The 26,243-nt window shown below is 42.9% G+C and overlaps 1 protein-coding gene across 1 annotated transcript in view; it reads right to left on the bottom strand.

Annotated features, from left to right (window-relative positions):
- LOC308581643 (dynein axonemal heavy chain 11-like) overlaps nt 1-26,243 on the bottom strand; it is a 236,406-nt gene that overhangs the window by 33,814 nt on the left and 176,349 nt on the right. Inside the window, exons 53-66 of the mRNA XM_081184350.1 lie at nt 25,020-25,154; nt 20,254-20,427; nt 18,041-18,276; nt 17,594-17,716; nt 16,177-16,381; nt 14,850-15,014; nt 12,514-12,654; nt 12,245-12,415; nt 6,751-6,873; nt 6,461-6,654; nt 6,135-6,283; nt 2,316-2,443; nt 1,507-1,734; nt 145-336 (exon numbers count right to left, since the gene is read on the bottom strand). Coding sequence (XP_081040476.1) covers nt 145-336; nt 1,507-1,734; nt 2,316-2,443; nt 6,135-6,283; nt 6,461-6,654; nt 6,751-6,873; nt 12,245-12,415; nt 12,514-12,654; nt 14,850-15,014; nt 16,177-16,381; nt 17,594-17,716; nt 18,041-18,276; nt 20,254-20,427; nt 25,020-25,154 — 2,364 coding nt within the window. The remainder of the gene's footprint in view (nt 1-144; nt 337-1,506; nt 1,735-2,315; nt 2,444-6,134; nt 6,284-6,460; nt 6,655-6,750; nt 6,874-12,244; nt 12,416-12,513; nt 12,655-14,849; nt 15,015-16,176; nt 16,382-17,593; nt 17,717-18,040; nt 18,277-20,253; nt 20,428-25,019; nt 25,155-26,243) is intronic.

Here is a 26,243-nt window from a genome sequence, read left to right as displayed (position 1 = left end):
TGTGCTAATTGTCATTAAAAACCACATTGCAACATAGACAATAACCACCTGAGCACTGCATATGTGCAGGGGGACAGGAGTTCAAGCACAGCGCGTTAACCAAAGGGATGATTCTTAAGGGGGTTTGATTAAATGCCACCCTACCTGTGAGTTCCCTTCCAGGTAATTGTACAGAACATGGACCGAAATTGTAAGGTCCCCGTTGTTGAAAGGGTATTTCCTGTTCCAGCCCTGAGGTCCGAATTTCCGCCGCTCAGCCACACAGGCATGGAAGTAGCAGAGTGGAAAGAGAATCGCCTTAAATTCCTGCTCACGGGTACACTGGTCAAGAATGTTCTGCACAAAAGAAAGCAGATGAATGTTTCTTCTTCCCCGCCTCTTCTGAAAGAGACCCTGTGTCAGGGCATAGACAACACATTTCTGACAGCTGAAAGAACGGACCTGAATGACTTAACTGACAGAGGACAGGCACAAAATATTTGCTCTTTTAGTTTATAGATCATGGCATTTTCTCTCTCTCACACACACACAGCAACTATTTCATTCTTTCCGAAAAAGCCTACTTAAATGTTAACATGGGAGCACAAAATATATCTAAGGAAATCTCTTCAACCCTGAAAACCCTTAAAAAGAAGAATAGCCATTTCAGAAAAATAAATTCAGCAATTGGTACAGTTATGACAAAATCTACAGGTCAGCTATCCTGTTCTAACATCTCAAGGAAATGCCAGTTAGCTGCTGCTGGTGACTCAAGTGTGCGTTGCATTGTTTGGCTTCTCTATACGTTGATATTTTAATGCCAAAAGAAAATAATAATAACAATGATAATAAAGTTTATTTATACCCCACCCTCCCCAGCCAAGACCGGGCTCAGGGCTGCTAACACCAGATATAAAACAATTGATTGAAATACAACTTAAAAAACAAGATTAAAATACAACATTAAAATGCAGCTTCATTTCAGCAGAAACTCAAAAACTTTTCTGGGGATGAAAACGTCAAGTCTTCACCAAGGCTAACTATCTAGACTGGTCCTACGTGGGCCAGAAAAAAGCCAGGGAAGTCCCCAAGTAGGAAAACAAGTTTTATTTCTTCATATAGTTTTCATGGTTGGATATTTTCAGTCAAGGTCTCTACTGTGAATTCAAATAAACTATGTCAAGCTGGTGCTACAGTCTCAGCAACATAGTACCAGTAATTTACAAAACATTGCACAAATAGTATGGCCCACCCTGCCATTTGCAAGGAATAATTTTTCAAAAGCAGTTTAGACCAATGGCAGTACTTAGCTGCACACAGTAGGGATATGCATGCATTTATGCCAGAGAACTATTTTTGTAAATAAATTTGTCAATCTAGGTTTTCTCACACTATTGAGGAGAGTGAAGGTATGCTCCATTTTATAATCTGCAGCAGCTCTCTTCAACAACCATGTGGTTTCAAAATAATATGTTTAATAATCTAATTTTTTTGTGGCTGATCCATTCAAGTGATATTTTTACTTGCCTGGTCAAAATTATCCAATGCAGCGTGAAGATTAGCCAGCATCCCGGTTGGTGGCTCATTGGTTATTTTAATAGAGTTTTCCAAGATTCCCTGTGGAATTACATGCTCTTTGGGGGTGGGGGCAGGTTCAACACTCATATAAACACGATAGGCTGAGTGACTTCCTTCACTGTGCTTCTCCAGTAATTTCTCTAATGTGTCAAGCCACTTTGCAACAAGATGAATATTCTACAGGGAAGAAGAATAGAGGCTTCCCAGTGAGCTATTGATTTGAAATATGAAACATTTTATTGATAACGAGCCAAACAAAGCAGTTTGCCGTAGCACAATATTTTGAGGGTGCTAAAAAAAATGAAAGAAACCCACCCCACCACAAGACCTCAAATCCGTCTATTTAACACAATAATGACAGCAATCTTCACTGTTTGTCTCTATTCATCTGATTATAAAGAGTAACAATACATTCTTCTACACGTATATTAACTAAGGGAGTATATATATATATATATAAAAGATGATTATAAATTAGTAAATCAGATAGGGAATGTTAGAGAAAGTATCTCGATAACTCTCCCTGCCACACAAAGCAGTTGCTGCAGTTGCTCATATTTTAATACTGAAATTAATATAGGCTATGCAAATATACACACCTAAAGGTTAAGTGATAAGTTCCCTCCCCACCCATGCGCCCTTGTTTGGAGAAGAGCCTTAAGAGGAAGCTGCTACAATCTGAGCTGTGCATACATTATTTTTAAACCAACGGACAGCACTATATTGCTAAATCGGTGCAATGAAGGGATTAGACTTACTTGGAGGATAACCCAGTGGCCTTCTTTCGATGCCTTTTCCAGAGCCATCTCAGCTATAGCCTCTTGTCCTTGACCCAGAGACACGTTCTGAAGCTTCCCCGAATCAATGGTAAAGCCAAGCTTGCTCCCTAAACAGAACAATACAGCCCCAGGAAATGCGAGAGAGCATGTGCTTTTTTGGGAAAAAAATATTATGTTGCACAGAGGAGAATGTAACTAAACCCCCACCGCTTATTCTAAGATGCTCTCTGTGTGCGTGTGCACACACAGTTCTCTTGCAATCCATGCTTCCCACAACCCACAGGAGTGTTTCCGAACAAGTTCAATTGGTGGCAGATTGCATCCTGCACTCTCTCTCGCTTCTTCTATATTAACGCCACAATTTTCACATTTCTAAACGTCAGAAGGCTCAGCCTTTCGCTTGTTGCTGGACACAGTAACATGATGACACGATTATACAAGATGTATTATTAATTATTATTATTATTATTATTATTATTATTATTATTATTATTATTATTATTCCCATCTGACTGGGTGGCTCCCCACAAAATATTAAAAAACACAATAAAACATCAACCATTAAAAACTTCCCTGAACTGATGGCTGCCTTCAGATGTCTTCTAAAAGTCAAATAGTTGTTTATTGGTTGGACATCTGATTGGCGGCCAGTTCACAGGTGGGTGCCACTACCGAGAAGGCCCTCTGCCTGGTTCCCTGTAACCTCACTTCTCGCAGGGAGGGAACCACCAGAAGGCCCTCGGTGCTGGACCTCAGTGTCCGGACTGAATGATGGGGATGGAGACACTCCTTCAGATATCACTTTGAGAAAGAGCAGGGTCCATAGTTCAGTGATTTACATGCAAAAAGATGTGAGGTTCAGTCCCTGGTTCCTCTCAGGCTGGGAAAGGCCCTCTTGCCCGAGACTGTAGAGGGCTGTAGCCAGAGTAAACCTCATGATGCCCTTCAGAGACCATTGGAATACAACTCCTCATTTTGCCTGATCATTGGTCATGGTGGCTGGAGCCCAGAAATCTCTGAAGTAGATAATACTTCAACAGACCAATGGCCTGCATTAGTATAAGGCAACTCCTTAGGCTTCATAAGGATTTCAAAAAGTACATATGTGTTGCCTTCTCCAACACACTGAAGTGAGGGCATGTTCCTATATCCACAAGATCACTGTGTGCACAGTGAAAACCATGGGAATAAATGGTGTTAATGCACAAGGCCACACTTATACGTTCTGCACGGCAAATTTAAATATCGACGTCTATCTAACATTGCAATCCTATACATGCCTCCTTAGAAATAAGCCCCATTGTGGTCACCGGGTCTCCAAGATAAGTGCCTAAATTATGCAAAACTAAAATCAAGGAAGGTATCCTGTCTGTACAAAACTGCATTATAGGTAAAGGAAAGCAAATTTAGTGCAAACATCAAATATTTTAATGTGTTGTTTTTTTAAAAAAATAATATACAAATAAATGTTAAAATATAAACCATAAACACTACCCATAACAAACACAGCATTTGCCTTCTGTAGGTGATTGGCATAAAGACATAACTTGTGCACCTTTGAAAGTGCAAACCAGCACTGACAAGACATCAGGTTTATGCCGGTACAAATCTCTGCTATGCTATTGCATCCTTCCAGAACAAGTCATGAGCAGATGGTGGCCTGTTACCATTAGCACCAGCGTTTTAAAAAAATATAAATGGAAACCATGTAGCTTCAAATGCTGCTAGTGTCAGGTGACAAAGGCAAGGCTGCCCGCTTTGCAAAGACAGCTTTTAGGGTGCCTTCCAGCCAGTGGCGTAGCGTGGGGGGTGCAGGGGGGGCCGGCCGCACCGGCCGCAACATCTGGGGGTTAGGGTTAGGGGGCGCAAATCCACGGGTTAGGGGGCGCAAATTACTTGCCTTGCCCCGGGTGCTGACAACCCACGCTACGCCACTGCTTCCAGCCACAGGATATCTTCATGCTGGCTGCCAGGAGGATTATCATCAATTTCTGTTGCAATACCTTGACACCCATATGGTTGGATAAGAAGGGTTTCCTCCCCCCCCCCCGAACTATGCTTTTAAAAAGAAGATCAGGTCTCAAAAGTTCATTACATAGGAGCAATGCTGTCACCCTTATTCAGGTATAGGCAAACTCAGCCCTCCAGGTGTTTTGGGACTACAGTTCTTATCATCCCTGACCACTGGTCCTGTTAGCTAGGGATGATGGGAGTTGTAGTCCCAAAACATCTGGAGGGCCAAGTTTGCCTGTGCCTGCCCTTATTGATGCTGATAGCTCCTTGAAAGATGCTCCCCTCCATATTCCCCTCCAGTCTGAATCTGACACTTTACACCCAAATCAGCTTTCCATCGAGATGGGAGAATCTGACCATTTCGGTTTCTCTCATTTCTCCAGTATTCAGTTCTTCACATTCTCAACCCCGGGTGGCAAGATTTTTTTTATTTTTAGTCCTCAAGTGCTGTTTAGTGCACATTTATCCTTACATACATGTCTGCATGCAATTTCGCCTAACAACGCACAGGTTATTGTAAAGCAATTTCCCCCAGATATTATTATTTATTTTATTTATCAATTACATTGATATGCTACCTTTATCTTCCAAGAAGCTTAGGCTGGTGCATGGGGTGCCATGGGGGGGGAATTTTTGAGGTGTGGGCTGGATGCCATCTGGGGGTCAAAGGTCCCCCAAATTTTCAAGGAGGGGGCTGGGCCTTCTCAATATTCTGTGGCAATGTGAGCACAGCATGTGCGCTGAAATATACTCGGAGTCGAGAGTGGATTTCATGCTCTTTATTCAGCTCATAGTGGTGAGGAGGAATGGAAGTTCCCCCAGAATGTCTGCCTTATATACATTATTTACACAATGCGCCCCACGTGATTGGCTAATTCCGGGATTCTCCTGTAGGCCAATCAGGTTGCGGATTCCCTTCCACCTGGAGCTGGATTGGGTGGCTCCTGTGGACCAATCAGACTGCTGCATTCTGGATCCTATTGTTCTAAGGCCAATCAGACTGCTGCATTCTGGATCCTATTGTTCTAGGGCCAATCAGACTGCTGCATTCTGAATTCTATTGTTCTAGGACCAATCAGACTGCTGCATTCTGAATCCTATTGATCTAGGACCAATCAGACTGCTGCATTCTGGATCCTATTGTTCTAGGACCAACCAGACTGCTGCCTTTTGGATCCTATTGAACTCAGTACATAACATGCGCACACTGCAGAACCTGTTCACATAAATTGTGCGGCTCCGTCTCCATCAATGGCAGAAGCAAGCTGACATGCCTGATGGAGCAACATGGTTCTCCTCACCATTTCATCCTCACAGCAACCCTATGAGGTAGGTTAGGCTAAGAGATGGTGCCTGGGCCAAGGTCACTCAGTGAGCTTCATGGACAAGTGGGGATTCGAGATCCCAGAGAGCTGGGACTGGCCATGGCTCTGTCCCAGTAAATATATCCCCCACTCCATAAAACCATTGCAGGAGTGCTGGAGGCAGCAGTAGTGGCGCATAGCTAGTGTTGGGGTAAATGCAGAAAGTCTCAGTTTGGTACCCGCTGTCTCTAGGTAAGGCTAGGAAACAGTTCTTGCTTGAAACCCTGGAGTGCTAGCCAATGAGGACAATGCTGAGCTAGATAGACTCAGAGGTCGGACTCAGTGCAAGGCAACTTCCTATGTTCCTACACTGTTACGAAAGTTTGCTTTTCTGTGGTGCTGCTGTAACAGAGCCAGTAGTCCCAAGTTCTCACGCAGCAATAAAGATGTTCACTTAACAAATGAAAATAAACAGCCTTACCTAAAGATTCCACATCTTTCAGGGGGTCAACTCCGGGAGATAGAATGAAAATTATTGGCAAAGCAGGCCCGCTCTCTTGAAACAATTTTGCAAAGTCAGTCTTACGTCCCTCCGCATATTTGCTCCCAAGTTTCTCCTCGACGAAGTTCCTGCAATGAGGAGTTGCAGCTAATCATGCCTCGGGGGAAAACAGCATTTCCAAGCTATAAAGAAAGACATTCTCTCAACAGCACAGCATTTCATCATGTCTTGCTTTTGCTCGAAATCAAGCCCAGCCCACAGATCTGCTCCTAATGCATTCTAACAGTTAGTCTACATAATCCAACCTGACAGCGTAAGTCATCCGATCTGGCCTCAAGGCTCTCATCATAATCAGTTTCTGGAGGGAACTTTTGGTCTTCCATTCTTGTGGAAACTTCTCTTTCTCGGGACATTCTGACTCCACTACTTTTTTCCATCGTTTTGGAGATCCTTCTATGTCTTTATCCAAGCCACGAAATTCATCCATGAAGCTCATTGTCTAAATGAGAGCCAAACGCACTGAGTGTTTTTGTAAAAACACACTCCCCCACCCTTCAAAATATGCAAAATATTTCGAGTTGCATGCATACTGCACCTTTATTGCGCTCCAGGTGGAATTGGAGAGGAAATCCAGAGGGCTGTTATAACCGTGGTCAATATTAAATCTCAGAAGGAAATCTAGGTCGCGGGCATCAATCTCCTTATTCATAAGCAAGAGCTAAAAGCAAATAATGAGGAAAGTTTTTGGTTTTTTTTAAAGTCAGAGAAAATGTCAAGGGGGGGGGGGAGGCCAGTTTAAAATGGACGTGAAGCTTCTCAAGTATCTTCAAACATCTCAGAAGTGTGCTACGTACTATATTTTATCTATGTTGCTTAACTGTTTCCATGCTGGGAAAAGTACCATATAAAATTGGCCTCAGATACAACATTATTCACATCTTTAGTCCTTGTGTGGTTGATTTTTTTTTTTTTAATGAATAGCTGATGTACAATGGTAAGGCTAGCATGGAGGACAGGAAAGAGTATTAATTCTTTGTCCCTGCTGTGGTCCCAATGGGAATCTGCCCAAGCCTATGGAAACTTCCCTTCCACTACAAATAATAGGCACTTGCCGCAGGGGGTTTCCGATTTTGCCACAGTGGGAACAAAGGGTTAAAGGTACTACCCCACCCCACCCCATGGCCTCAGTCTGTGACATATACAGTGGTGCCCCGCAAGACGAATGCCTCGCAAGACGAAAAACCTGCTAGACGAAAGGGTTTTCCGTTTTTCGATGTGCTTCGCAAGACGAATTTCCCTATGGGCTTGCTTCGCAAAACGAAAAAGTCTTGCAAGTCTTGCGATTTTTTTCGCTCCCCCCCTTTTTCTAAGCCGCTAAGCCGCTAATAGCCTTTTAGCCGCTAAGCCGCTAAGCCTTTAATAGCTGCTAAACCGCTAATAGCGCTAATCCGCTAAGCCGCGAATAGGGTTGCTTCGCAAGACAAAAGAACCGCTAGACGAAGAGACTTGCGGAACGGATTAATTTCGTCTTGCGAGGCACCACTGTACTCGGAGTCAAGAGTGGATTTCATGCTCTTTATTCAGCTCATAGTGGTGAGGAGGAATGGAAGTTCCCCCAGAATGTCTGCTTTATATACATTATTTACACAATGGGCCCCACGTGATTGGCTAATTCCGGGATTCTCCTCTAGGCCAATCAGGTTGCAGATTCCTTTCCACCTGGAGCTGGATTGGGTGGCTCCTGTGGACCAATCAGACTGCTGCATTCTGGATCCTATTGTTTAGGACCAATCAGACTGCTGCATTCTGAATCCCATTGTTCTAGGACCAATCAGACTGCTGCCTTTTGGATCCTATTCAACTCAGTACATAACACCCTGGTTTTTCCCCACCCTGGGTCATTTATTTTTAAAAATACCAGTCTTGCAAGAAGACGTGGCTGATTCCTAGCATGATCCTGAGAGGATGGAATAGAAAACAGAGGTAAAGCAGGATTGCATTATCGTTCGGGCAAAGGCTTATTTTAAAGATCAGGTGATGTAAGGAATTTACGAGAAGATAGGTGAGGGGATAGTGTTGACTCATAAGCCTGTGGGTTAAGAATTTAAAAAGAACTCTGCAGGATCAGGCCAAGGTTAATCTAGTCCAGCCAACTGTTTTCACAGTGGCTAGCCAGATGTCAATGGGAAGCCCATAAAAAGCAGGACATACCGTATTTTTCACTCTATAAGACGCACCAGACCACAAGACGCACCTAGTTTTTGGAGGAGGAAAACAAGAAAAAAATATTCTGAATCTCAGAAGCCAGAACAGCAAGAGGGAACGCTGCGCAGTGAAAGCAGCAATCCCTCTTGCTGTTCTGGCTTCTGGGATAGCTGTGCAGCCTGCATTCGCTCCATACGACGCACACACATTTCCCCTTACATTTTAGGAAGGAAAAAGTGAGTCTTATAGAGCAAAAAATACGGTAATTAGCACCCAGCACTCTCCCCACTTGTACTACCCATTATTACCACATCCCTACATCTTGTGGGAGTGAACACCATAGTCTAACTATGCATTGGGTGAAGAAACGCCTCCTTTCATCCATCCGGAATCTCCCAACATTCAGATTCATTGGATAATCCTGAGTTCTAGTATCACGAGAAAAAGCAGGAGAAAAACATCCTTTCGCCTACTTTCTCTACATAATGCATAATTTTACGAACCAACATCCTTTGGTTGACTTTTTTTTGGGCTGAATTGGAAAGTCCCATTTGTTCCGAGCCTTCCTCACAGGGGAGTTGTTCCAGACCCGTGATAATTTTGCTTGCATTTTCCCATTCGGCAATATCATCCTTGAGATACAGTGAGAGGAGCAGTACCCAGTCTTCCTAGTGTGGCCACATTATAGACCAGGCATAGGCAAACTTGGCCCTCCAGATGTTTTGGGACTACAACTCCCATCATCCCTAGCTAACAGGACCAGTGGTCAGGGGTGATGGGAATTGTAGTCTCAAAACATCTGGAGGGCCGAGTTTGCCTATGCCTGTTATAGACTGATGAACTGTATTGAGAGTATAGAAGAAGGGATGATGGAGCATCCTTGTAAATATGCTGGGATATAGGTAAGGCATCTGTAAAGAAAAAGAGCCTTTCTTATTGGACCTCACTGGCTAAAGCCAATGTGACGCTTTGGGGTACTATAAAAAGGACAGAAAGACAGGTTGTACAATGACAATATAGGTATTATTACAGCTCAGCCAAGCTCTAGGTGTGGAGAATATTATTCATTAGGCCCAATATATTTCAAATAAAATCTTCTTCAGTGTTACCACAAAATATATTTTGTGCCCTACACCACCTAAATCTTTTTTTGCATTGTGATTTGAGAGTATCTGGGGAGCTACAGAGCATGGAGCGTTTTGTCTTTACAGTGCCAAGGATGATCCAATTTGAAAATATAATAATAATAATAATAATAATAATAATAATAATAATGACATTATGCATCTAGAGGTCTCCAGTGCTCTCTAATCATTTAGAGGATTCTTCTAACTTTGCATTGGTGCTTTCTCGCTTTATCTTCTGTATTTATAGCTCAGGTCCACTCATGTTCAAGAACTTTCTTTTCTTTTCCTTTTCTGACTGCAGCATTTTGGAGAATTATTCAAAGCAAGCAAAAGTTTCTCGTGGCAACTCTCCATTATTACAAAGCAAGACCAGCCTCCTAAATGCTCTTCGGTGGTTTGTTCATTTTCAAAAAGTGCTCCATGAAAGGGCAACATCATTTCTGCATCAACATTTGCAACGTACTTTTGGAACGTGTTGAGGAGAGTCAAAGTAGCTGCACAAATGCCAGCAATCAAAATGGAAAACGAACGGGACGCGATGATTGGCTGCTGAGTGCAGCTGCCCTTTGAAACAAATGGAATGGGGATATGGAAGGGGCACAGGGGCATTTATGACGAATTTTATTGTTCCCGGGAAAAGCAAGCAAGACTTCCGCAGCTACTTCTGAATAGGAGATGCTTCGCTTTTCAAATGCACCAGATTACACACGGCTTCAAAAAGGAAAAAGAAGAGGAGGAAGAAAAACAGTCGCAGGGAGGAGGATCCTCTTGGGAATGCCTTACAAGAGCTTTATTTCCTTCAAACAAATTAGACTATTCAGAGTACTGTTGCTTTCATCTCCGTCTTCAAATCTATCATGACACAAGCCATTTGCGGGAAGGGCTGTGGTGGTTGGTACAAAAGGTGTACACTGAGCATGGGTGAGGGAGATGCTGTTTCTTAAAAAAACAACACACCAGTCGTTTCCTTTAAAATGTTTTGAGGGGAGAGGGAAAGCTGGAGAGAAAGAATGAGACATAAACAGCAAATATTTTGTGAGCAGTAAACACTGAACATTTGAGTGGCCTTGAAGGAATTTCAGCAAAAGCTCCTTTCTAGCGTTAATCTCAGGGTTCTAAAGGGACTCTCTCGAGACAGCTTTATTATCCCAGGCACACAGATAAGCGTGTTTAAATTATTATTATTTTTAAAGGAAGGCACCCTTGTCATTATAGGACTGCAGTTAAATCTATCTGAGGAAGTGGGGAGCACTTCTTAGATTGTGATACCTTGCCGGCATTTTCTAATACTTCCTACTGTTTTGTTGGGATGCAAAGAAACCCTGCTAAAACCCAGCAAAGGATTTTAAGGGCAGCATCTTTTTCTTCAGCTTGTAACATCTCTTCTATAACAATACAGAGTTGCAGCTAAGTGTAATAACAAGAGGGTGACACAATAGATCCTGGTAAGCTAAAAAGGGAAGTTTTTTTTAGGTTCCCCACCAACTTTCCAGCTCTTTCACCCCCATTTCTTCTTCGTGTAACAGAAGTGCCATCTGTTCCTAACCTTAACATGGCATGTGTTTGATTTATATTCAGTATTAGATAATAGAAGGGGGAAAGATTATAGCATGATCTAAGGCATCTATGAGCATTAGCTAGCTCTCTGGTCCAAAGATAAATAATACGCAATAAAAGGGCTGGGATCAGCTGCCTCCGTGCTACAGAAAAATATATATGGAAAGCAGGTCCAAATTTATTCAGTGCAGAACAATAGCAGATGCGGCATGGCCAAAAAGAAGGAGGCATTATACTTGCTAACTTGCAAAAGTTCTCTGCGTTGCATAACTCTGATTCTGCGAGCCCCATGGAAGTGAGGTATAGCTATGCTGATGTGCACCTAAATCTCATAAATGTGTTTACTGTTAGTGAGCTCAATTTTTTTTGGGGGGGGGACTCTGCATGCATGGTGAAGGAATAAAACTTTGGTCAAGAGACGAGGGCCCATGATAGAACTAAATCTGAATAGCAGCCTTGAGCATAAAAAGCATTTTACTGTCCAAAGTGTGTGAGAAGCAGAAATGCTGACAGGTACCTTAGTTAAGGTAGGTCAATGCATCAGTGTGAAGGAGATAGAAGATTTGTTGCCCTGTATGGCTAGCAGTGTTGGGTAATCTTCACAAGACACCCTACACCAGGGGTGGGCAACCTAAGGCCCAGGGGCCTGCCAATCGCCTTCTCAATCCGGCCCGTGGACGGTCTGGGAATCAGCATGTTTTTACATGAGTAGAATGTGTCCTTTTATTTAAAACGCATCTCTGGGTTATTTGTGGGGCCTGCCTGGTGTTTTTACATGAGTAGAATGTGTGCTTTTATTTAAAATGCATCTCTGGGTTATTTGTGGGGCATAGGAATTTGTTCACCCCTGCCCAAAAAAGTCCAGCCCACCACATGGTCTGAGGGACGGCGGACCGTCCCATGGCTGAAAAAGGTTGCTGACCCCTGCCCTACACTCTTAAAAGGCTTGGGATCAGGTTGACACCTGAAACATTGAAATACATTCCAAAATAGCCATGTGCACCAGGGATGGGGAAACGGGGCCCTCCAGAAGCAGTTGGACTACAAATCCCATGACCACCATCCATGCTAGCTGGGTTGATGGGACTTGGAGGACAACAACATTTAGACAACCACAGGTCCATCCCTTCATCTCAGCATGGACGACAGTGGCTCTAACTTCTTCTATTGTCTGCACGCTGCCAAAGAAAACCAGTCTACCTGGAAAGCTACTTGGGCCGTGACAGTAAGCTTGTCTCTCTCAAATAGCCCACGACTGATATAAATAAAAGTAGAGTAGGTTACACAGTCGATCAGGTTGTTGACCCTCTCTTTCACATTGTCGGAAGGTTCTGCTCGTTGCACCGCTTTGTGAAATACGACATTAAATGCCTGTGAGGGGAGACAGACAAGCTTGTAAGCCAATAGTGATGCTAGATTAAAACAGCGGCACAAAAAAACAACATATTGATTTCTTCCTGAATAGTAACCTTGAGTGAGAACTGATACATTGGATTGATTTTCTTCAGCTCATCCATGAGGAAGTAGAGAAGCGAGGCTCTGGCTGCTACTGGGCGGTAATGCTCACGGGCCTCGTTGATCTTGACTTCATTGATGTTGGCTTCCATAACCTGGAACATACAACCAGTTGGTTGTAATTAAAAAAACACACCCACCCCAAAACCCTACAAATCATCAGATAGTTAATACGATGAATCTCAGAACTCGCCAGTACTGAGTAGGGGACAAGTATGAAGGCAAGGGGTGTAGCTGGCACCCCAGAACTCAGAACAATGAGTGATATTATTTTCTACTGCACTCCTTTGAACCTATAGGTTACAAACAACTGACTGGGTGGCGTTTAGAAGACAAGAGAAATAGAGTACCATTTTTCAGAGTACTGTCCAAGGTAGAAGAGAACATAGTGGAAGTAAAGGATTTTGGTATGAGCAAAGAATTAATGCAGTTATTTGAGAGAGCAACACATGTGGAGAAACGTGTCTAGAGAACCTCTGTATGAGAATCTGTTGGGAAGGAAGAAGACAGGGAAGGGGAAGGGAGGGGAATGGAGGGAGCTAGTAGTAAGTCTGACTAGGTTAGACTCTCCAAGTATCCCAATTTTCCAGCTACAGTCCCGGATTTAGAGAAGCCATCCCAGTTTCTGATTTTATCTCGGAATAGCCCGCTTTTCTTTAAGACAGCCTTTCTCAACCTGTGTGTCCTCAGATGTTGTTGGACTGCAACTCCCATCACCCCTAGCTAGCAAGGCCAGAGCTCAGGGATGATGGGAGTTGTAGTCCAACAACGTCTGGGGACCCACAGGATGAGAACCGCTGCTTTAGGACGTTCCTATTTCGATCAGATAAATGTTGGAAGATATGGTAGGACGTCCCTATTTTCATCAGAAAAATTATGGTGGGTATGAAGTTATGCGACTGCCCCAAGCCAAGGAGATAAGTAACTATACAAATTTTAGAAGACATCTAAAGGCAGCCTTGTATAGGGAAGTTTTTTAAAGTTTAATGTTTTATTATGTTTCTGTATATGTTGGAAGCAACCCAATCAGATGGGTAGGGTATAATTATTATTATTATTATTATTATTATTATTATTATTATTATTATTATTATTCAAGGAGGCCCAAGTTCCAATTTAGACCAGCTGATACTATGTCCTTAGAGGTGATAGGGAAGTACAAGGTTGGACTTATAATATTTATTTTGCTCACATAATTACATAAAAGCAAATTCCTTGGGCACGCAGGGGGCTGCAGAGGGGAGCAGCCATATCTTGTTACACAAGCACCCAACCCTAACAAAAGCCGTATATAGGACATTCCATTTCTAGATATAACACACTGCCACTTTTATGTCAAATTTATTACTGATAATTGCTTGTTAACGACAATTGCATGACATTGGTAGAAAGAGATGTGATTCAAAGTGGTTGCCAACTTTTTTAAAAATGCAGTGGTTTCTTAACCATGTTGCTATTCTTACGTTTTCTGACAGCACCAAATATTCACTGATGTGCATCAGAATGACTGAAATTAATTTCAAGTCATAGTACTAGAATCACACTTTTATTGCTTTCATGTTCACCTGCAGCCCCTCGTTTTGTAGTGTCTTCCCTGCCCTTGTTGGCACACGATCGCTGTTGGTGTTGACAGTTTTAATGAGAGCCAGAAACTGAAGACATTCTCTTCACCTGCATTTGGTTCCAATAATCTTTTATCCCCCCCCCACCTCTTGTGTTTTTACTTAGTATGCCAAGTTTATTGTCTAGCAACAGCAAACATTATTATTATTATTATTTGTAATGCATGGTCTCAGTTTAATTGTAGCTTGGAAGAAAAAAACTCTTTTTTTAGCTCTTGAGAAATAGTGCTAACAGGTAATATTTCTGATAAACAAAGGAACCCAAAGTACATTTGATTTCCAACTGAAAGTTATAAATACAGTGTAAAAAAAGAATGGAAAGAGTCGACACTTCGCCTAAATCCCCTTTGTTTTATAGCTTTTGTTTAGAATGCAATAAAATATTTCCCTCTGACTAAAGCTTACTCATTTGTAAGTGATCACTGTATAATTTGCACAGGAATTTTACAACACAGTGGTATATACATTCTGTGCTATAGATTATATAAATGTAATTACGGCAGATTACAACTTTCATTAAATCCCAAAAGAAAGCATTAAGAATTGCGTAAGTAGGTTGAGGGGGGAAATGTTATAATGACTTTACAGATATATTTTAAAGTTGCTTTTGCGTTGTTCCGTGACTATGGTTGTTGTAGGCTGTGATTACTTCATATTGATCATTTTACCTTAATTTCTATTTCTGCCGCTGTGTGTTTTGTTGTTTCTAGTCTCTCTACCAAAAGGGTATCCCCAAGGAAATTACTCTCGGCTGCTGAAAGGCGTGTCAGTAATTCATCTTCAAGCATTTTCAACTCAATTTTAAAATAATTCTGCTGCTTTGTGAGTTCAGACTGAAATGAAAATGGTAAGGTTGCAAACCTATAATTCAAGCACCATTAATATAGGAAGTATGCATCGCTGAACTTCAAAACTTGCTGATTTCCCAAGACTTTATTATATCCCCCATTTAAAGGGTTTAATAATTGAGTAATGGGTTGATACAAAAAAGTGAAATGTGTAAAAGTGTAACCTTTATTCTGAATATTATTATGCAGACTTAAAACAAGACAAAAATTAGTAAAATAGCAGGTCTAAACTTTACCATATCCACCCCAATAAATATGAGCTGGGCATCCAGATTTATGTCTTGCTGTTAAGAATAATTACTTCTACGACTGCTGTGGTGTCGCCAGTACAGTGGTACCTTGGTTTATGAACTTAATCCGTTCCGGAAGTCCGTTCTTAAACCAAAGCGTTCTTAAACCAAGGCGTGCTTTCTCATAGCAGCAGGGGACTCAATTTACAAATGGAACACACTCAACATGTTCTGCTTCCAAGGCAAAGTTGACAAGCCAAAACACCTCCTTCCGGGCTTGCAGCGTTCTTAATCCAAGTTGTTCATAAACTAAGCTGTTCTTAAACCAAGGTACCACTGTATAAGAAAATTCTGCATGAATGGAAGCTGACAAACCCTTTTTTAATTTCACAAAGAAAATTTCATTGCCTGGTAGGGGAAATGTTCCAAGTGTGATGCAAGCAAGCAATTGATGCAAATCAACAGAGCAATCATTTAAAAAAAAATGCAATGAAAGCCGACTGAAAAGAAGCACTTTTTATATTGTAACACCTAGCTACCTGAACACTCATTGAAAAAACAATGCAACTGTGAGTATGGACAGGAAGATAGGCACACTGGCAAATAAACCAAGATATATTACATGACCTATCATCCGAGACAGTAGGAAGCTATGGCTAACATCTTCAGAACAAGCCAGGTTATTAAGCCAGCTTCAAATCATAGGTTTATATACTGGACTACTCCAGAACTGCTAACCATAGTTTCTTGGTTTCGATGAATCATAAACTATAGCTAACAGAAGACTCCTCTGTTTGTTTGTTTGTTTGCTCACTCAAATGAAAGGAGGATCATATCTTGGCTTGTTCGTATCTTGGTCCATTCAAACGACACACGATCATCTAAATAAGGTGATGCACATTCCCATATCCACAAACCTTAAAGTGTTCCAGATCAGGTCTTTCCACGTTGACAACATCTGCCAACAGTTGATCTTCTAAACCATCTCGTGTGACAGTAAAGTTGATTAATGTGGTCTGAGCCTGGATTTCTGGTTTGTAATGGGGATTGGCAAGTTTGGTGTGGAGGACGAGCCGGAATTTAGGGTGAAATTTACACTCCTTATCTCCTACTCTAATATACCTGCAAAAGGAAAAACATGCTAGAAAAACGCTCCGATTTTGCAAACAGTAATGAGGGGTAGGCCTTCCACACTGGCAACCCTGGGAAACACTGCAAGTTACAGCTGTATTTCTGAGAAAATGAAAAACATGAAGGAGAAGAAATGGAAAAATTAAGGCAAGGAAAAACCTGTAGAATTCGCTCCAGTTGAAACCATAAAGATTTTAGCATTCATTCAAATTCAGAATTGCAACCACAATGCAATAGGTCTCAACAGGCCACAGACTCCCACACTGAAATCAAATGCTCCCAGGGCAGCAAGAAATTAAAGATAGCTTTTTTCATTTCAAGTCTGACTTAACAGTAGATCAATAGTCAGCATAAAGAGGGTTCAGCTAGTGTGAAGATGCTATTCAGACAAGATAGACCCAGCAGGCAACCAAACCCACAAACAAGATTTGGACGTAGGTGGGAAATTAAGGGTACAAAGTGAAAAAGGTTGGAAGCATTATCGTCTGGGATTGTGGGCAACCAGACCTTGTTTCTTGGTTTAGCCGCCCAGTAGAGATATTCACAGCTGCAGTAATTGGAGCTAACTTTTAGGGCTAGGAATATCAGTATTATATATGGCTGCAAATTCTTTCCCAAATTTAATTTGTGCAATTAAAGTGGATTAAAATGCTCTGTCACCCAAGTACAACAAATCCACTTTAAGAAAGAAAGGAAATTGTTGTGGACAGGAAAGTGAGGAGGAAATGTACTGAAAAGTGTGGAATCAATGTGTGATAAATGAGAAGGTGTATAAACATGCAAATCAGGATGAATGCTCAATAAACAAGGTTGACTGCAGTGGGAACTAAGTGCAACTAACTTAGTTTGGATCCATTCTTTACAGGAGCAGAAGGAAAATTTCTTTCAGTATATACATTTCTGTTTGCAGTTTTGTCTAATATACATATTTTTGCAAAGCAATTTCTCCCCTTAGTGCATTCCACTAGGTACATGCACTTACCGGTATATGCACACTTTAACAATTCATATGCATTTCCTTCCCACATTAGTTTGCTAGGGAACGAAGTCACAAAATCTGGAAGAGTGCGAATTTTAAAGTATGGCTGGGTTTCAATCCGTTCCAGAAAGTGCAGATTAGGAAATCTGCCTTTAAACGTAAACTGAATCAAATTTCCATTGCATCCCAAGTTAAATCGCATGCATAAACACACACATCTTCACCTTCCTTTTTTGAGCATGTGCCTCCCAAGGAGAGGGTCAAGCACAGGATCAATGGTCTCCTCCAGGTTTTCTATTAAAACAGGGTCTCCAGCAACAATAGCTTCTTCTATCACATCGACATACCTGCAAAAGAGAGAGAGAGATTTAGGGAGAGAGATTTATGGAGAGCAAAGGGACTAAGGAGTAGATACAGTACAAGGAAGAGCATTAAGAGAGTTAAGGGATTTTCACCAGTTATTTAGATCAAACTCTGGTTCTTTGAGTGTGTGTGTGTGTGTGTGTGTGTGTGTATTTGTAGTCAGTTGATATATTTATACATCTGTATCTTTGCAGCAAGCATGGATTAAAACAAGCAAAACAAGCCAGTGCATTGCATCAACAGTCATACTATACCAAACCCAATGTTTTTGTTCCTCTTAATAGCAGCAGCTGCCAATGAGCGCTTACCCTTTCTGACTCAAATGGATGACTTTCAAATCCGAGCCATATCTGCTTTTTATCCATTTGATCCCCTGGTGCTGGGGGTCAATCAATAGAGGCCAGCGCTCGCAGTTTGTAAGAATAGTGGCGTTTTGCGTGGACATGGTATCACTAGGCAAGCCTTCATTGTTCCATATAGCAATTGTTGCATCATCCGTCAGCATGGAGATCGGATCAAGACCTTCAGTCATTGGAATGGGAACCTAAAATAATAAAGGTTAACTTAAAAATGCCTAGTTTCAGTGACTTGTCCCTATGACAATACATCACACTGCTCATGTCTGTAGCATGGAGAAAGTGAGGGAGGGAAGGGAGGAGCATAGCAGGGTCACCAAGAGGAAAAAGAACGCTGCAGTTCTTAATTCCCATTGCAGATGTTGCAAACATAGATGGGTGCTATTGCAATGTTACATATCAGGAAACAAAATGAAATAAAGGAGTTCATTCATATCGGAACTCAGAATTATTGTTTTATCTTTATGTAAACTGCTTTGAGGGTCGTTGGGTTTTTTAAACCATCAAGCGGTGTATATATTTTATGAAAATATTTTATAAAACAAAAAGAATGAAATCAAAGTGTATCATATATTGAACACCAGTTCGTTCTTTGTATGATATTTATCAAGATCACTCTGCTTATCTGTCTGTCTGTCTGTCTGTCTGTCTGTCTGTCTGTCTATCTATCTATCTATCTATCTATCTATCTATCTATCATTTTATACCCTGCATTTCCTTCACAGGAAAGCCTAAGGTACGTTGCAGCAGTTGTTGTTGTTTAGTCGTTTAGTCGTGTCCGACTCTTCGTGACCCCATGGACCAGAGCACGCCAGGCACTCCTGTCTTCCACTGCCTCCCACAGTGCTTTTTTCCGGGGGTACACAGGGGTACGCATACCCCTAAACATTTTGTTAATCTAACTCTAGCACAGTGAATCATCAGTTCTGTTGGTACCCCCGATGGCGGCCTCATTTCCTGTCACGGTGTTTCCTGAGTCTCTGACAGAAGCGAGCGTTTAATGTGTGAAGTAGGAGTTGGAATCTAGCACGGTGATTGGTCAGTTTCTTTGTTCTTTGCATGCATGTTCTTTGTACTTTTGTCCATGTACTGTATCTATTTCCCCCGATTTGAACTATAAAATGGTGATTTTCTTGAGTCAAAATGAGAATACCCCTAAACATTTTAAAGAAAGAAAGCACTGTGTATGACAATGCCATTAAAAAGAAGAAAGAAAAACAAAACCCTCTCCCCTATGAACCAACCCTGACCCTGCGTTTGTCATCTGAGGCCCTTCTCTGTGTCTCCCATCCCAGAGAGGTTTGGAGGGCGGCAACTAGAGAACAGGCCTTTTCTGTGGTGGCTCCCCAGTTGTGGAATGCTCTCCCCACAGAGGCTCACCTGGTGCCATCATTACATGTCTTTAGGTGCCAAGCAAAAATGTTCCTGTTTAACCAAGCCTAAATAATCTGTGGACTGTGAAGGTGTGGGGGAGAGGACTGTTATTATGATGACTTTTTATTATTAGGCTGTCTCTGCCAGTATGTATTTATTATGATTTTAATGTTGTACATCACCTTGGGAATCTTTTGATAAAGGGTGGTTTATAAATTGAAATAATAATGATGATGATGATGATGTAGCAAAATGTCAGACTGTCCCTAAAGGTATAGTGGATTATGCCATTTTGATCTGTGTTAGCAACTGAATTACTACTGAACTACAGTGGTACCTCAGGTTACATACGCTTCAGGTTACAGACTCTGCTAACCCAGAAATAGTGCTTCAGGGTAAGAACTTTGCTTCAGGATGAGAACAGAAATCGGGCTCTAGCGGTGTGGCAGCAGCAGGAGGCCCCATTAGCGAAAGTGGTGCTTCAGGTTAAGAACAGTTTCAGGTTAAGTACGAACCTCTGGAACAAATTAAGTACTTAACCTGAGGTACCACTGTATTTTGAACAGGGAGGAAAAAAATCCAATTCTATTACTACAATTAAGAACAGTGAAATATTTTGCTCATGTAAAATGTGTTTCCGTGCACTTTTAATATGTACCGCCTCCTTATCTAATGAAGGATTGTAAGAATTTTTTTGATTTTTTTGCTGGCAACACAGAAGCATAATGTATAGTTTTCAAAAATTATTCCCCCAAAACATTTCAACCAAAGACATCTTTATTGCATACTACCTTTTGGGTTCTCAAGAAGGGCAGCCACAGATTCTGAACTAGCTCATGCCGATACGGTTTGGCAAAGGGCCCAGCGTACGAAATGAATGCCGCTGTTAGAAGCACATCTCCACACAGTGTCTTCTCTTGCTCGTGATACTGAGCTACGGACTGAGCCCATCTCACATTCTCTGACTGAAATAAAAGGGCCATAGCTTAATTTATAGCAGCTTAAGGCAACTACAAAGTTGTCTGTAACTATAAGGAAGGAACCTTGGGTTTCGGTCCTTGGATATTTTCATCATGAGGCAAACAGGCTGGTTAAAAGCTCAGTGGAATGGAGCAGGGACTCTCCGCCTGTTTTAAAAAAGGAGACAAGAGGGCTTCCCAAGGGAGGGCCTTATTAAGATGGAGGCCTAACACAGATGACAATCTATAGCATGGGGGTCCCTTGAGCTGGGCTTCATGGACTGATCTTAAATTGAGGAATTTAGCTTTCCTCAAAATATCCAGGACCTGGGCCACTTAGGACTTTAAAGGTCAGTGCCACAACTTTAAACTGGGTATGGAAACAAAGTTAAACTTAACAAAGTGGGCTTTTAAAAAAGACATAATATGCTGGTGCTGCCTTAAATCTGTCAACAGGTTTTTTGTTTTTGTTTTTTTAAAATAATATTTATTACTTTTAAACCTTACAAAAAGGAAAGAAAAAAAAGAAAGAAAAAGAAGAAAAAACAAGAAAAAACATACAGTATAATATATAAACAATACACAACACAACATTAACACATTAAACAAAACAAAAGCAAAAACAGTTCAAAAAACACACATCATACCATCTCAATACAGTGGTGCCTCGCAAGACGAAATTAATTCGTTCCGCAAGTTCTTTCTTCTTGCGAGTTTTTCGTCTTGCGAAGCACGGTTTCCCATAGGAATGCATTGAAAATCAATTAATGCGTTCCTAGGGAAACCGCTTGCCAGGCTGGCGGTGCGGAGAAGGGCTTTTCTCCGCACCGCAAGCCTTCAGGACAGGTACGGGAACAGAGGGGAAGGCGCGCAGCGCTTTCCCTCTGTTCCCGGGGCTTGCGTGGGAGGAGGGTTTTTCCTCCCCACCGCCAACATTCAGAACAGCATTCTGAATGTTGGCGGTGGGAAGGAAAACCCTCCTCCCACCCCAAGTCTTCAGGACAGCCATCCGATGTCCGGCGGCGGGAGGAGACGTTCCCCCCCGCCGGACATCGGAGCTTCGTTCCGATGTCCGTTGGAGGGAGGAGACGTTCCCCCCCCCGCCGGACATCGGAGCTTCGTTCCGATGTCCGTTGGAGGGAGGAGACGTTCCCCCCCCCGCCGGACATCGGAGCTTCGTTCCGATGTCCGTTGGAGGGAGGAGACGTCCCCCCCCCGCCGGACATCGGAGCTTCGTTCCGATGTCCGTTGGAGGGAGGAGACGTTCCCCCCCCGCCGGACATCGGAGCTTCGTTCCGATGTCCGTTGGAGGGAGGAGACGTTCCCCCCCCCGCCGGACATCGGAGCTTCGTTCCGATGTCCGGCGGCGGGAGGAGACGTTCCCCCCCCGCCGGACATCGGAGCTTCGTTCCGATGTCTGTTGGAGGGAGGAGACGTTCCCCCCCCGCCGGACATCGGAGCTTCGTTCCGATGTCCGTTGGAGGGAGGAGACGTTCCCCCCCCCGCCGGACATCGGAGCTTCGTTCCGATGTCCGTTGGAGGGAGGAGACGTTCCCCCCCCACCGGACATCGGAGCTTCGTTCCGATGTCCGTTGGAGGGAGGAGACGTTCCCCCCCCGCCGGACATCAGAGCTTCGTTCCGATGTCCGGCGGCGGGAGGAGACGTTCCCCCCCCGCCGGACATCGGAGCTTCGTTCCGATGTCCGGCGGCGGGAGGAGACGTTCCCCCCCCCGCCGGACATCAGAGCTTCGTTCCGATGTCCGGCGGCGGGAGGAGACGTTCCCACCCCCGCCGGACATCGGAGCTTCGTTCCGATGTCCGGCGGCGGGAGGAGGTCCGAGGACAGTGGGGAAGACGCGCTGCGCTTCCCCGCTGTCCCGGAGATTTCCCTATGGGCTGTCGTCTTGTGAAGCAAGCCCATAGGGAAATTCGTTTTGCGAAGCGCCTCCAAAACGGAAAACCCTTTCGTCTAGTGGGTTTTCCGTCTTGCGAGGCGTTCGTCTTGCGGGGTACCACTGTATCCTCTCTTTCGTTCCCTTGTTTCATCGACCTCCTCTCACCTCCCTTTTTGTATTCCATTTCTATTAATTGTTTCAGCAAATCCTTTCCATCTTTCTCTATTTTCTGTCATATGATTATCTTAACATATTTTAACCTTATTTTCCATTAAAACTATAATACTTATTTATGCTTAATTCCTTAAAGCATTTCTACTAAAGCCATATAATTTCCTTCCAACATTTTTCTAACATTCATTTAAATCTGTCAACAGTTGGGCAGCTGCATTCACAACCAGCTGAAGCTTCCACAGCATCTTTAGGGACTGTACTGTTGTACAGTCAAACCTCTTCTTGCGTCCCCCTCTGCTTGTGTCCATTTCGCCCAACGTCCGTGGCAAACCCGGAAGTAACCGGCGGGTTTGCCACCGCTTGCGCAGGAGTGGCGATCGCTGTTTGCGCATGCGCGGAAGCGGCGATCGCCGTCCGCACATGCGCAGAAGTGGCGATTGCCGCCCGTGCCCAATGCCGCCTCTCCCAGCTACCTGTTTCAACCTCTGGATGGACCTCTAGAATGGATTATGGTTGCAGGTAGAGGTTCCACTGACACAGACTTTGCCCAGACATGAATGGTAGTAAACTACTCTGCCAGAGCAAATCATATTGTACTGTAGAGTCTAAAATAATTGAGCTTACACCTTGCATCAGACCTTACCACCAGCCATGCCGGTCGGGGATGACGGCAGTTGGAGTCCGACAACATCTGGAGATTTTCCTCACAGGTTCCTCACTCCTGGTTTAAGCTAAGCCATGTTTGATTGTGTGTTGCCATGTGTAAAGGCCTCGGGTAAATAGTCAGCATTGTACAAGGCGCAAAAGCACTGAAATGCCAACTTTGTTTATCATTGACCTGGGGAGGGGGAAGCCAGCTAAACATAAACAAAACATGCAGTATATCATCTTTGGCTTGGACAACTGCATCAGCATCTGATGAATTCTAGGTATGTAGGTATTCCCAGTCCAGCAAAGGATATGCATATGAAAGCAAGCTTCTGTGCACAGATCAATCACTTCATGGATCAGAAACTGAGAGTGAAAATCAGGTGAATGTGCTAATGTGGCATCCAAATGCATATGTTGGATTGCTTTCTGTGGGATGCTCATTGGAAGGCACAGTTTACCTTTTACACTATGGTGCAACCAGATACACACAGATACTGTATTTTTTGCTCTATAAGACTCACTTTTTCCCTCCTAAAAAGTAAGGGGAAATGTGTGTGCGTCTTATGGAGCGAATGCAGGCTGCGCAGCTATCCCAGAAGCCAGAACAGCAAGAGGGATTGCTGCTTTCACTGCGCAGCGATCCCTCTTGCTGTTCTGGCTTCTGAGATTCAGAATATTTTTTTTCTTGTTTTCCTTCTCCAAAAACTAGGTGCGTCTTGTGGTCTGGTGCGTCTTATAGAGTGAAAAATACAGTAGATAGTATTTTAAAGCGTGTCTAGGCCTAGGTGGGATGGAGGAGTTTTAGGGTGGGATTAAAAAAAAAAGTTTTACTCACAGTAAATTGAAATTGACGGACCTAACTCTGGCTATGTACATATTACCAGCTTACCTAGTAAGAGACTAGGGCCCTGCGGGACTTGACATCTTTCCGCAGGGCCTGCAAGACAGAGTTGTTCCACCAGGCCTTTGGCCAGGGCACAGCCTGACTCCCTCCCTCGGCAATCTTCGCGGAGCTCTGGCCCAATGGTTGCCATTGGTTTGATTTGAATTAATTTTATAATGAATGATTTTAGAGTGTTGTTTGTGCTGTAGTTTTGTACTGTTTTATTGTTGTTAGCCGCCCTGAGCCCGGCTTCGGCTGGGGAGGGCGGGATATAAATAAAATTTATTATTATTATTATTATTATTATTATTATTATTATTATTATTATTATTATTAAAACACAGCTAGGTAGTTCTTTTTCTCAATCTGGCACAAAGCTGTGGGGATGCATCAAAATGCAGTATTTTATAGGAAACTACAGGACAGAAATGGATTTGTGGCTCATGTTGCATGTATGCTGCTTCCCAAATCAGTGGCGGCAGCACACTGGGTGCAGAGTAAACGGGAGTGCGCGCACAGCCTTAGTTGTGTTCATTCATTTAGACTGGTCTACTCTGAGTAAAACTCGAGTCTGAATAGCCAAGTATCATATTCCTTAAATAACTAGGACATATTGTATTGGGTATTTTGCTGCAATCCTAAGAAATATTCAGGTGTGATCTCAGAGCATCTCAGACTTGGAACATCTTAAAAAAAAAAGTCTGTTAGCACTGCCCAAGAGTTGCCATTCCTGCCTTTTTTCTAAACGTTCATCGACATGTTAGTTAGTAGGTAATCTTGCAGTTAATATATACGGCAGCGAGGCAAATTGTAAGAAAACGTAAAGGTCAAAAACATGTTTCCTTTATGGGGAAAAATGAATGATAATGACATAATTTTTTTTTCAGCTCATCAGGTTCTTTGCTAAGTGCCTCTGTTATTGTCAGATCACTAGTGTATAACAAAGGCATGCTTTCTGTAGGCTGCTTCATTAGGCTGCCCTGTAGGACCTCACCTCAAGACCTTTCACTAATCTGTTGGCCAGCTCAATAGTCTTATTAGTTCTATTCACTTCTTCCTGGCAGCGGATTTTCTCAGCTGTCGCCCTCTCAAAGGCAGTGGTGAAGGCAGCCAGGTTTGTGTCTAGTTCCTTTAAATAATAATAAAAAAACACCAGTAAGAAACAAGACTAGACATTGTAGGGACAAGCAACAACAAAAAATGTCACCACACGGTCATATGTTTTTTTTCTACTGCGGAAAATAGGAACACAGGGAGCAGTCTCACACTGAGTCCCACCATTAAGACCATCTCGCTGAGGATTGCCTGGCAGAAACTCTCCAGAGTTTCTGACAGGGGACACCTCCAGCTCTACCTCAAGACACCTGGGGCATTTTGCAAGCCAAACAGGTGTCTTGCTGCTGAGCTAAGGAGCTGCTATATCACACAGCCAGGAAAAACAGAATTGCTCTTAGAAACATTCAGATGTTCGGTGCACACAACCAGAAAACATTGCAAAAAAGCTTCAGTAGGGCTGGCGTTTGCTTTCTTTGCCAACATGCCAGCAACCTTTCATGGACAATGCTTAGTGCAATCCAATTTGCGCTTGTTTTCAAAGCAGGTCTATTCCCCAGCCCCCGTTTACCTTGTTTGAATTGGGTGAAACAGTTGTCTAAGCTTGAGAAAAGTCACATATCTTGCCAATGGCTCATCAGCAAATCAGTGCTTGCATGTGGCAAACTGCTTCAATGACTGGCTCCCTACCCAATAATTCCAACTGAACTGGTAGAAAAATGATCAACCTATTGTGAAATCAAAGTCCAGCAATGCTTTGTGCAGACTATCCTTTACGGTGACATGCTGTCAACAATTGTATTAAGCACAATAAGGCGGTTCAGGTTAGAATTCAGCAACCATTCTCCACTTCAAATTCTGTAGTTAAAACAAAGGGAGCTCAAAGAGAGGTTTTGCTCACTAGGACAAGCATATTGGGCTCCTCCTTGTCCACCTCTTTGTGGAACATCGGCAAACTCCTGACAAACATCCACAGGTATTTAGCAATACAGGAAAAGCAAACAAACCAAGAGACTGCTTTGAGCATCCTTTGGGAGCGAGCAATATTGCACCGAAGTTCTTTTATAGATGGTAGAGCGTTCCACAATTTTCACAAGTAGTTTGTTTCCCCTTTGATTCACCCATCCAGATAGGAAAACAAAGTAGCAACATACTTAGCAATATT

This window comes from Podarcis bocagei (genome assembly GCF_964188305.1).
Source record: "Podarcis bocagei genome assembly, chromosome: 1".
Taxonomy (NCBI): Eukaryota; Metazoa; Chordata; class Lepidosauria; order Squamata; family Lacertidae; genus Podarcis; species Podarcis bocagei.
Note: the sequence above shows the minus strand (reverse complement) of the source record. Positions and strands in the feature narration are given on the sequence as shown.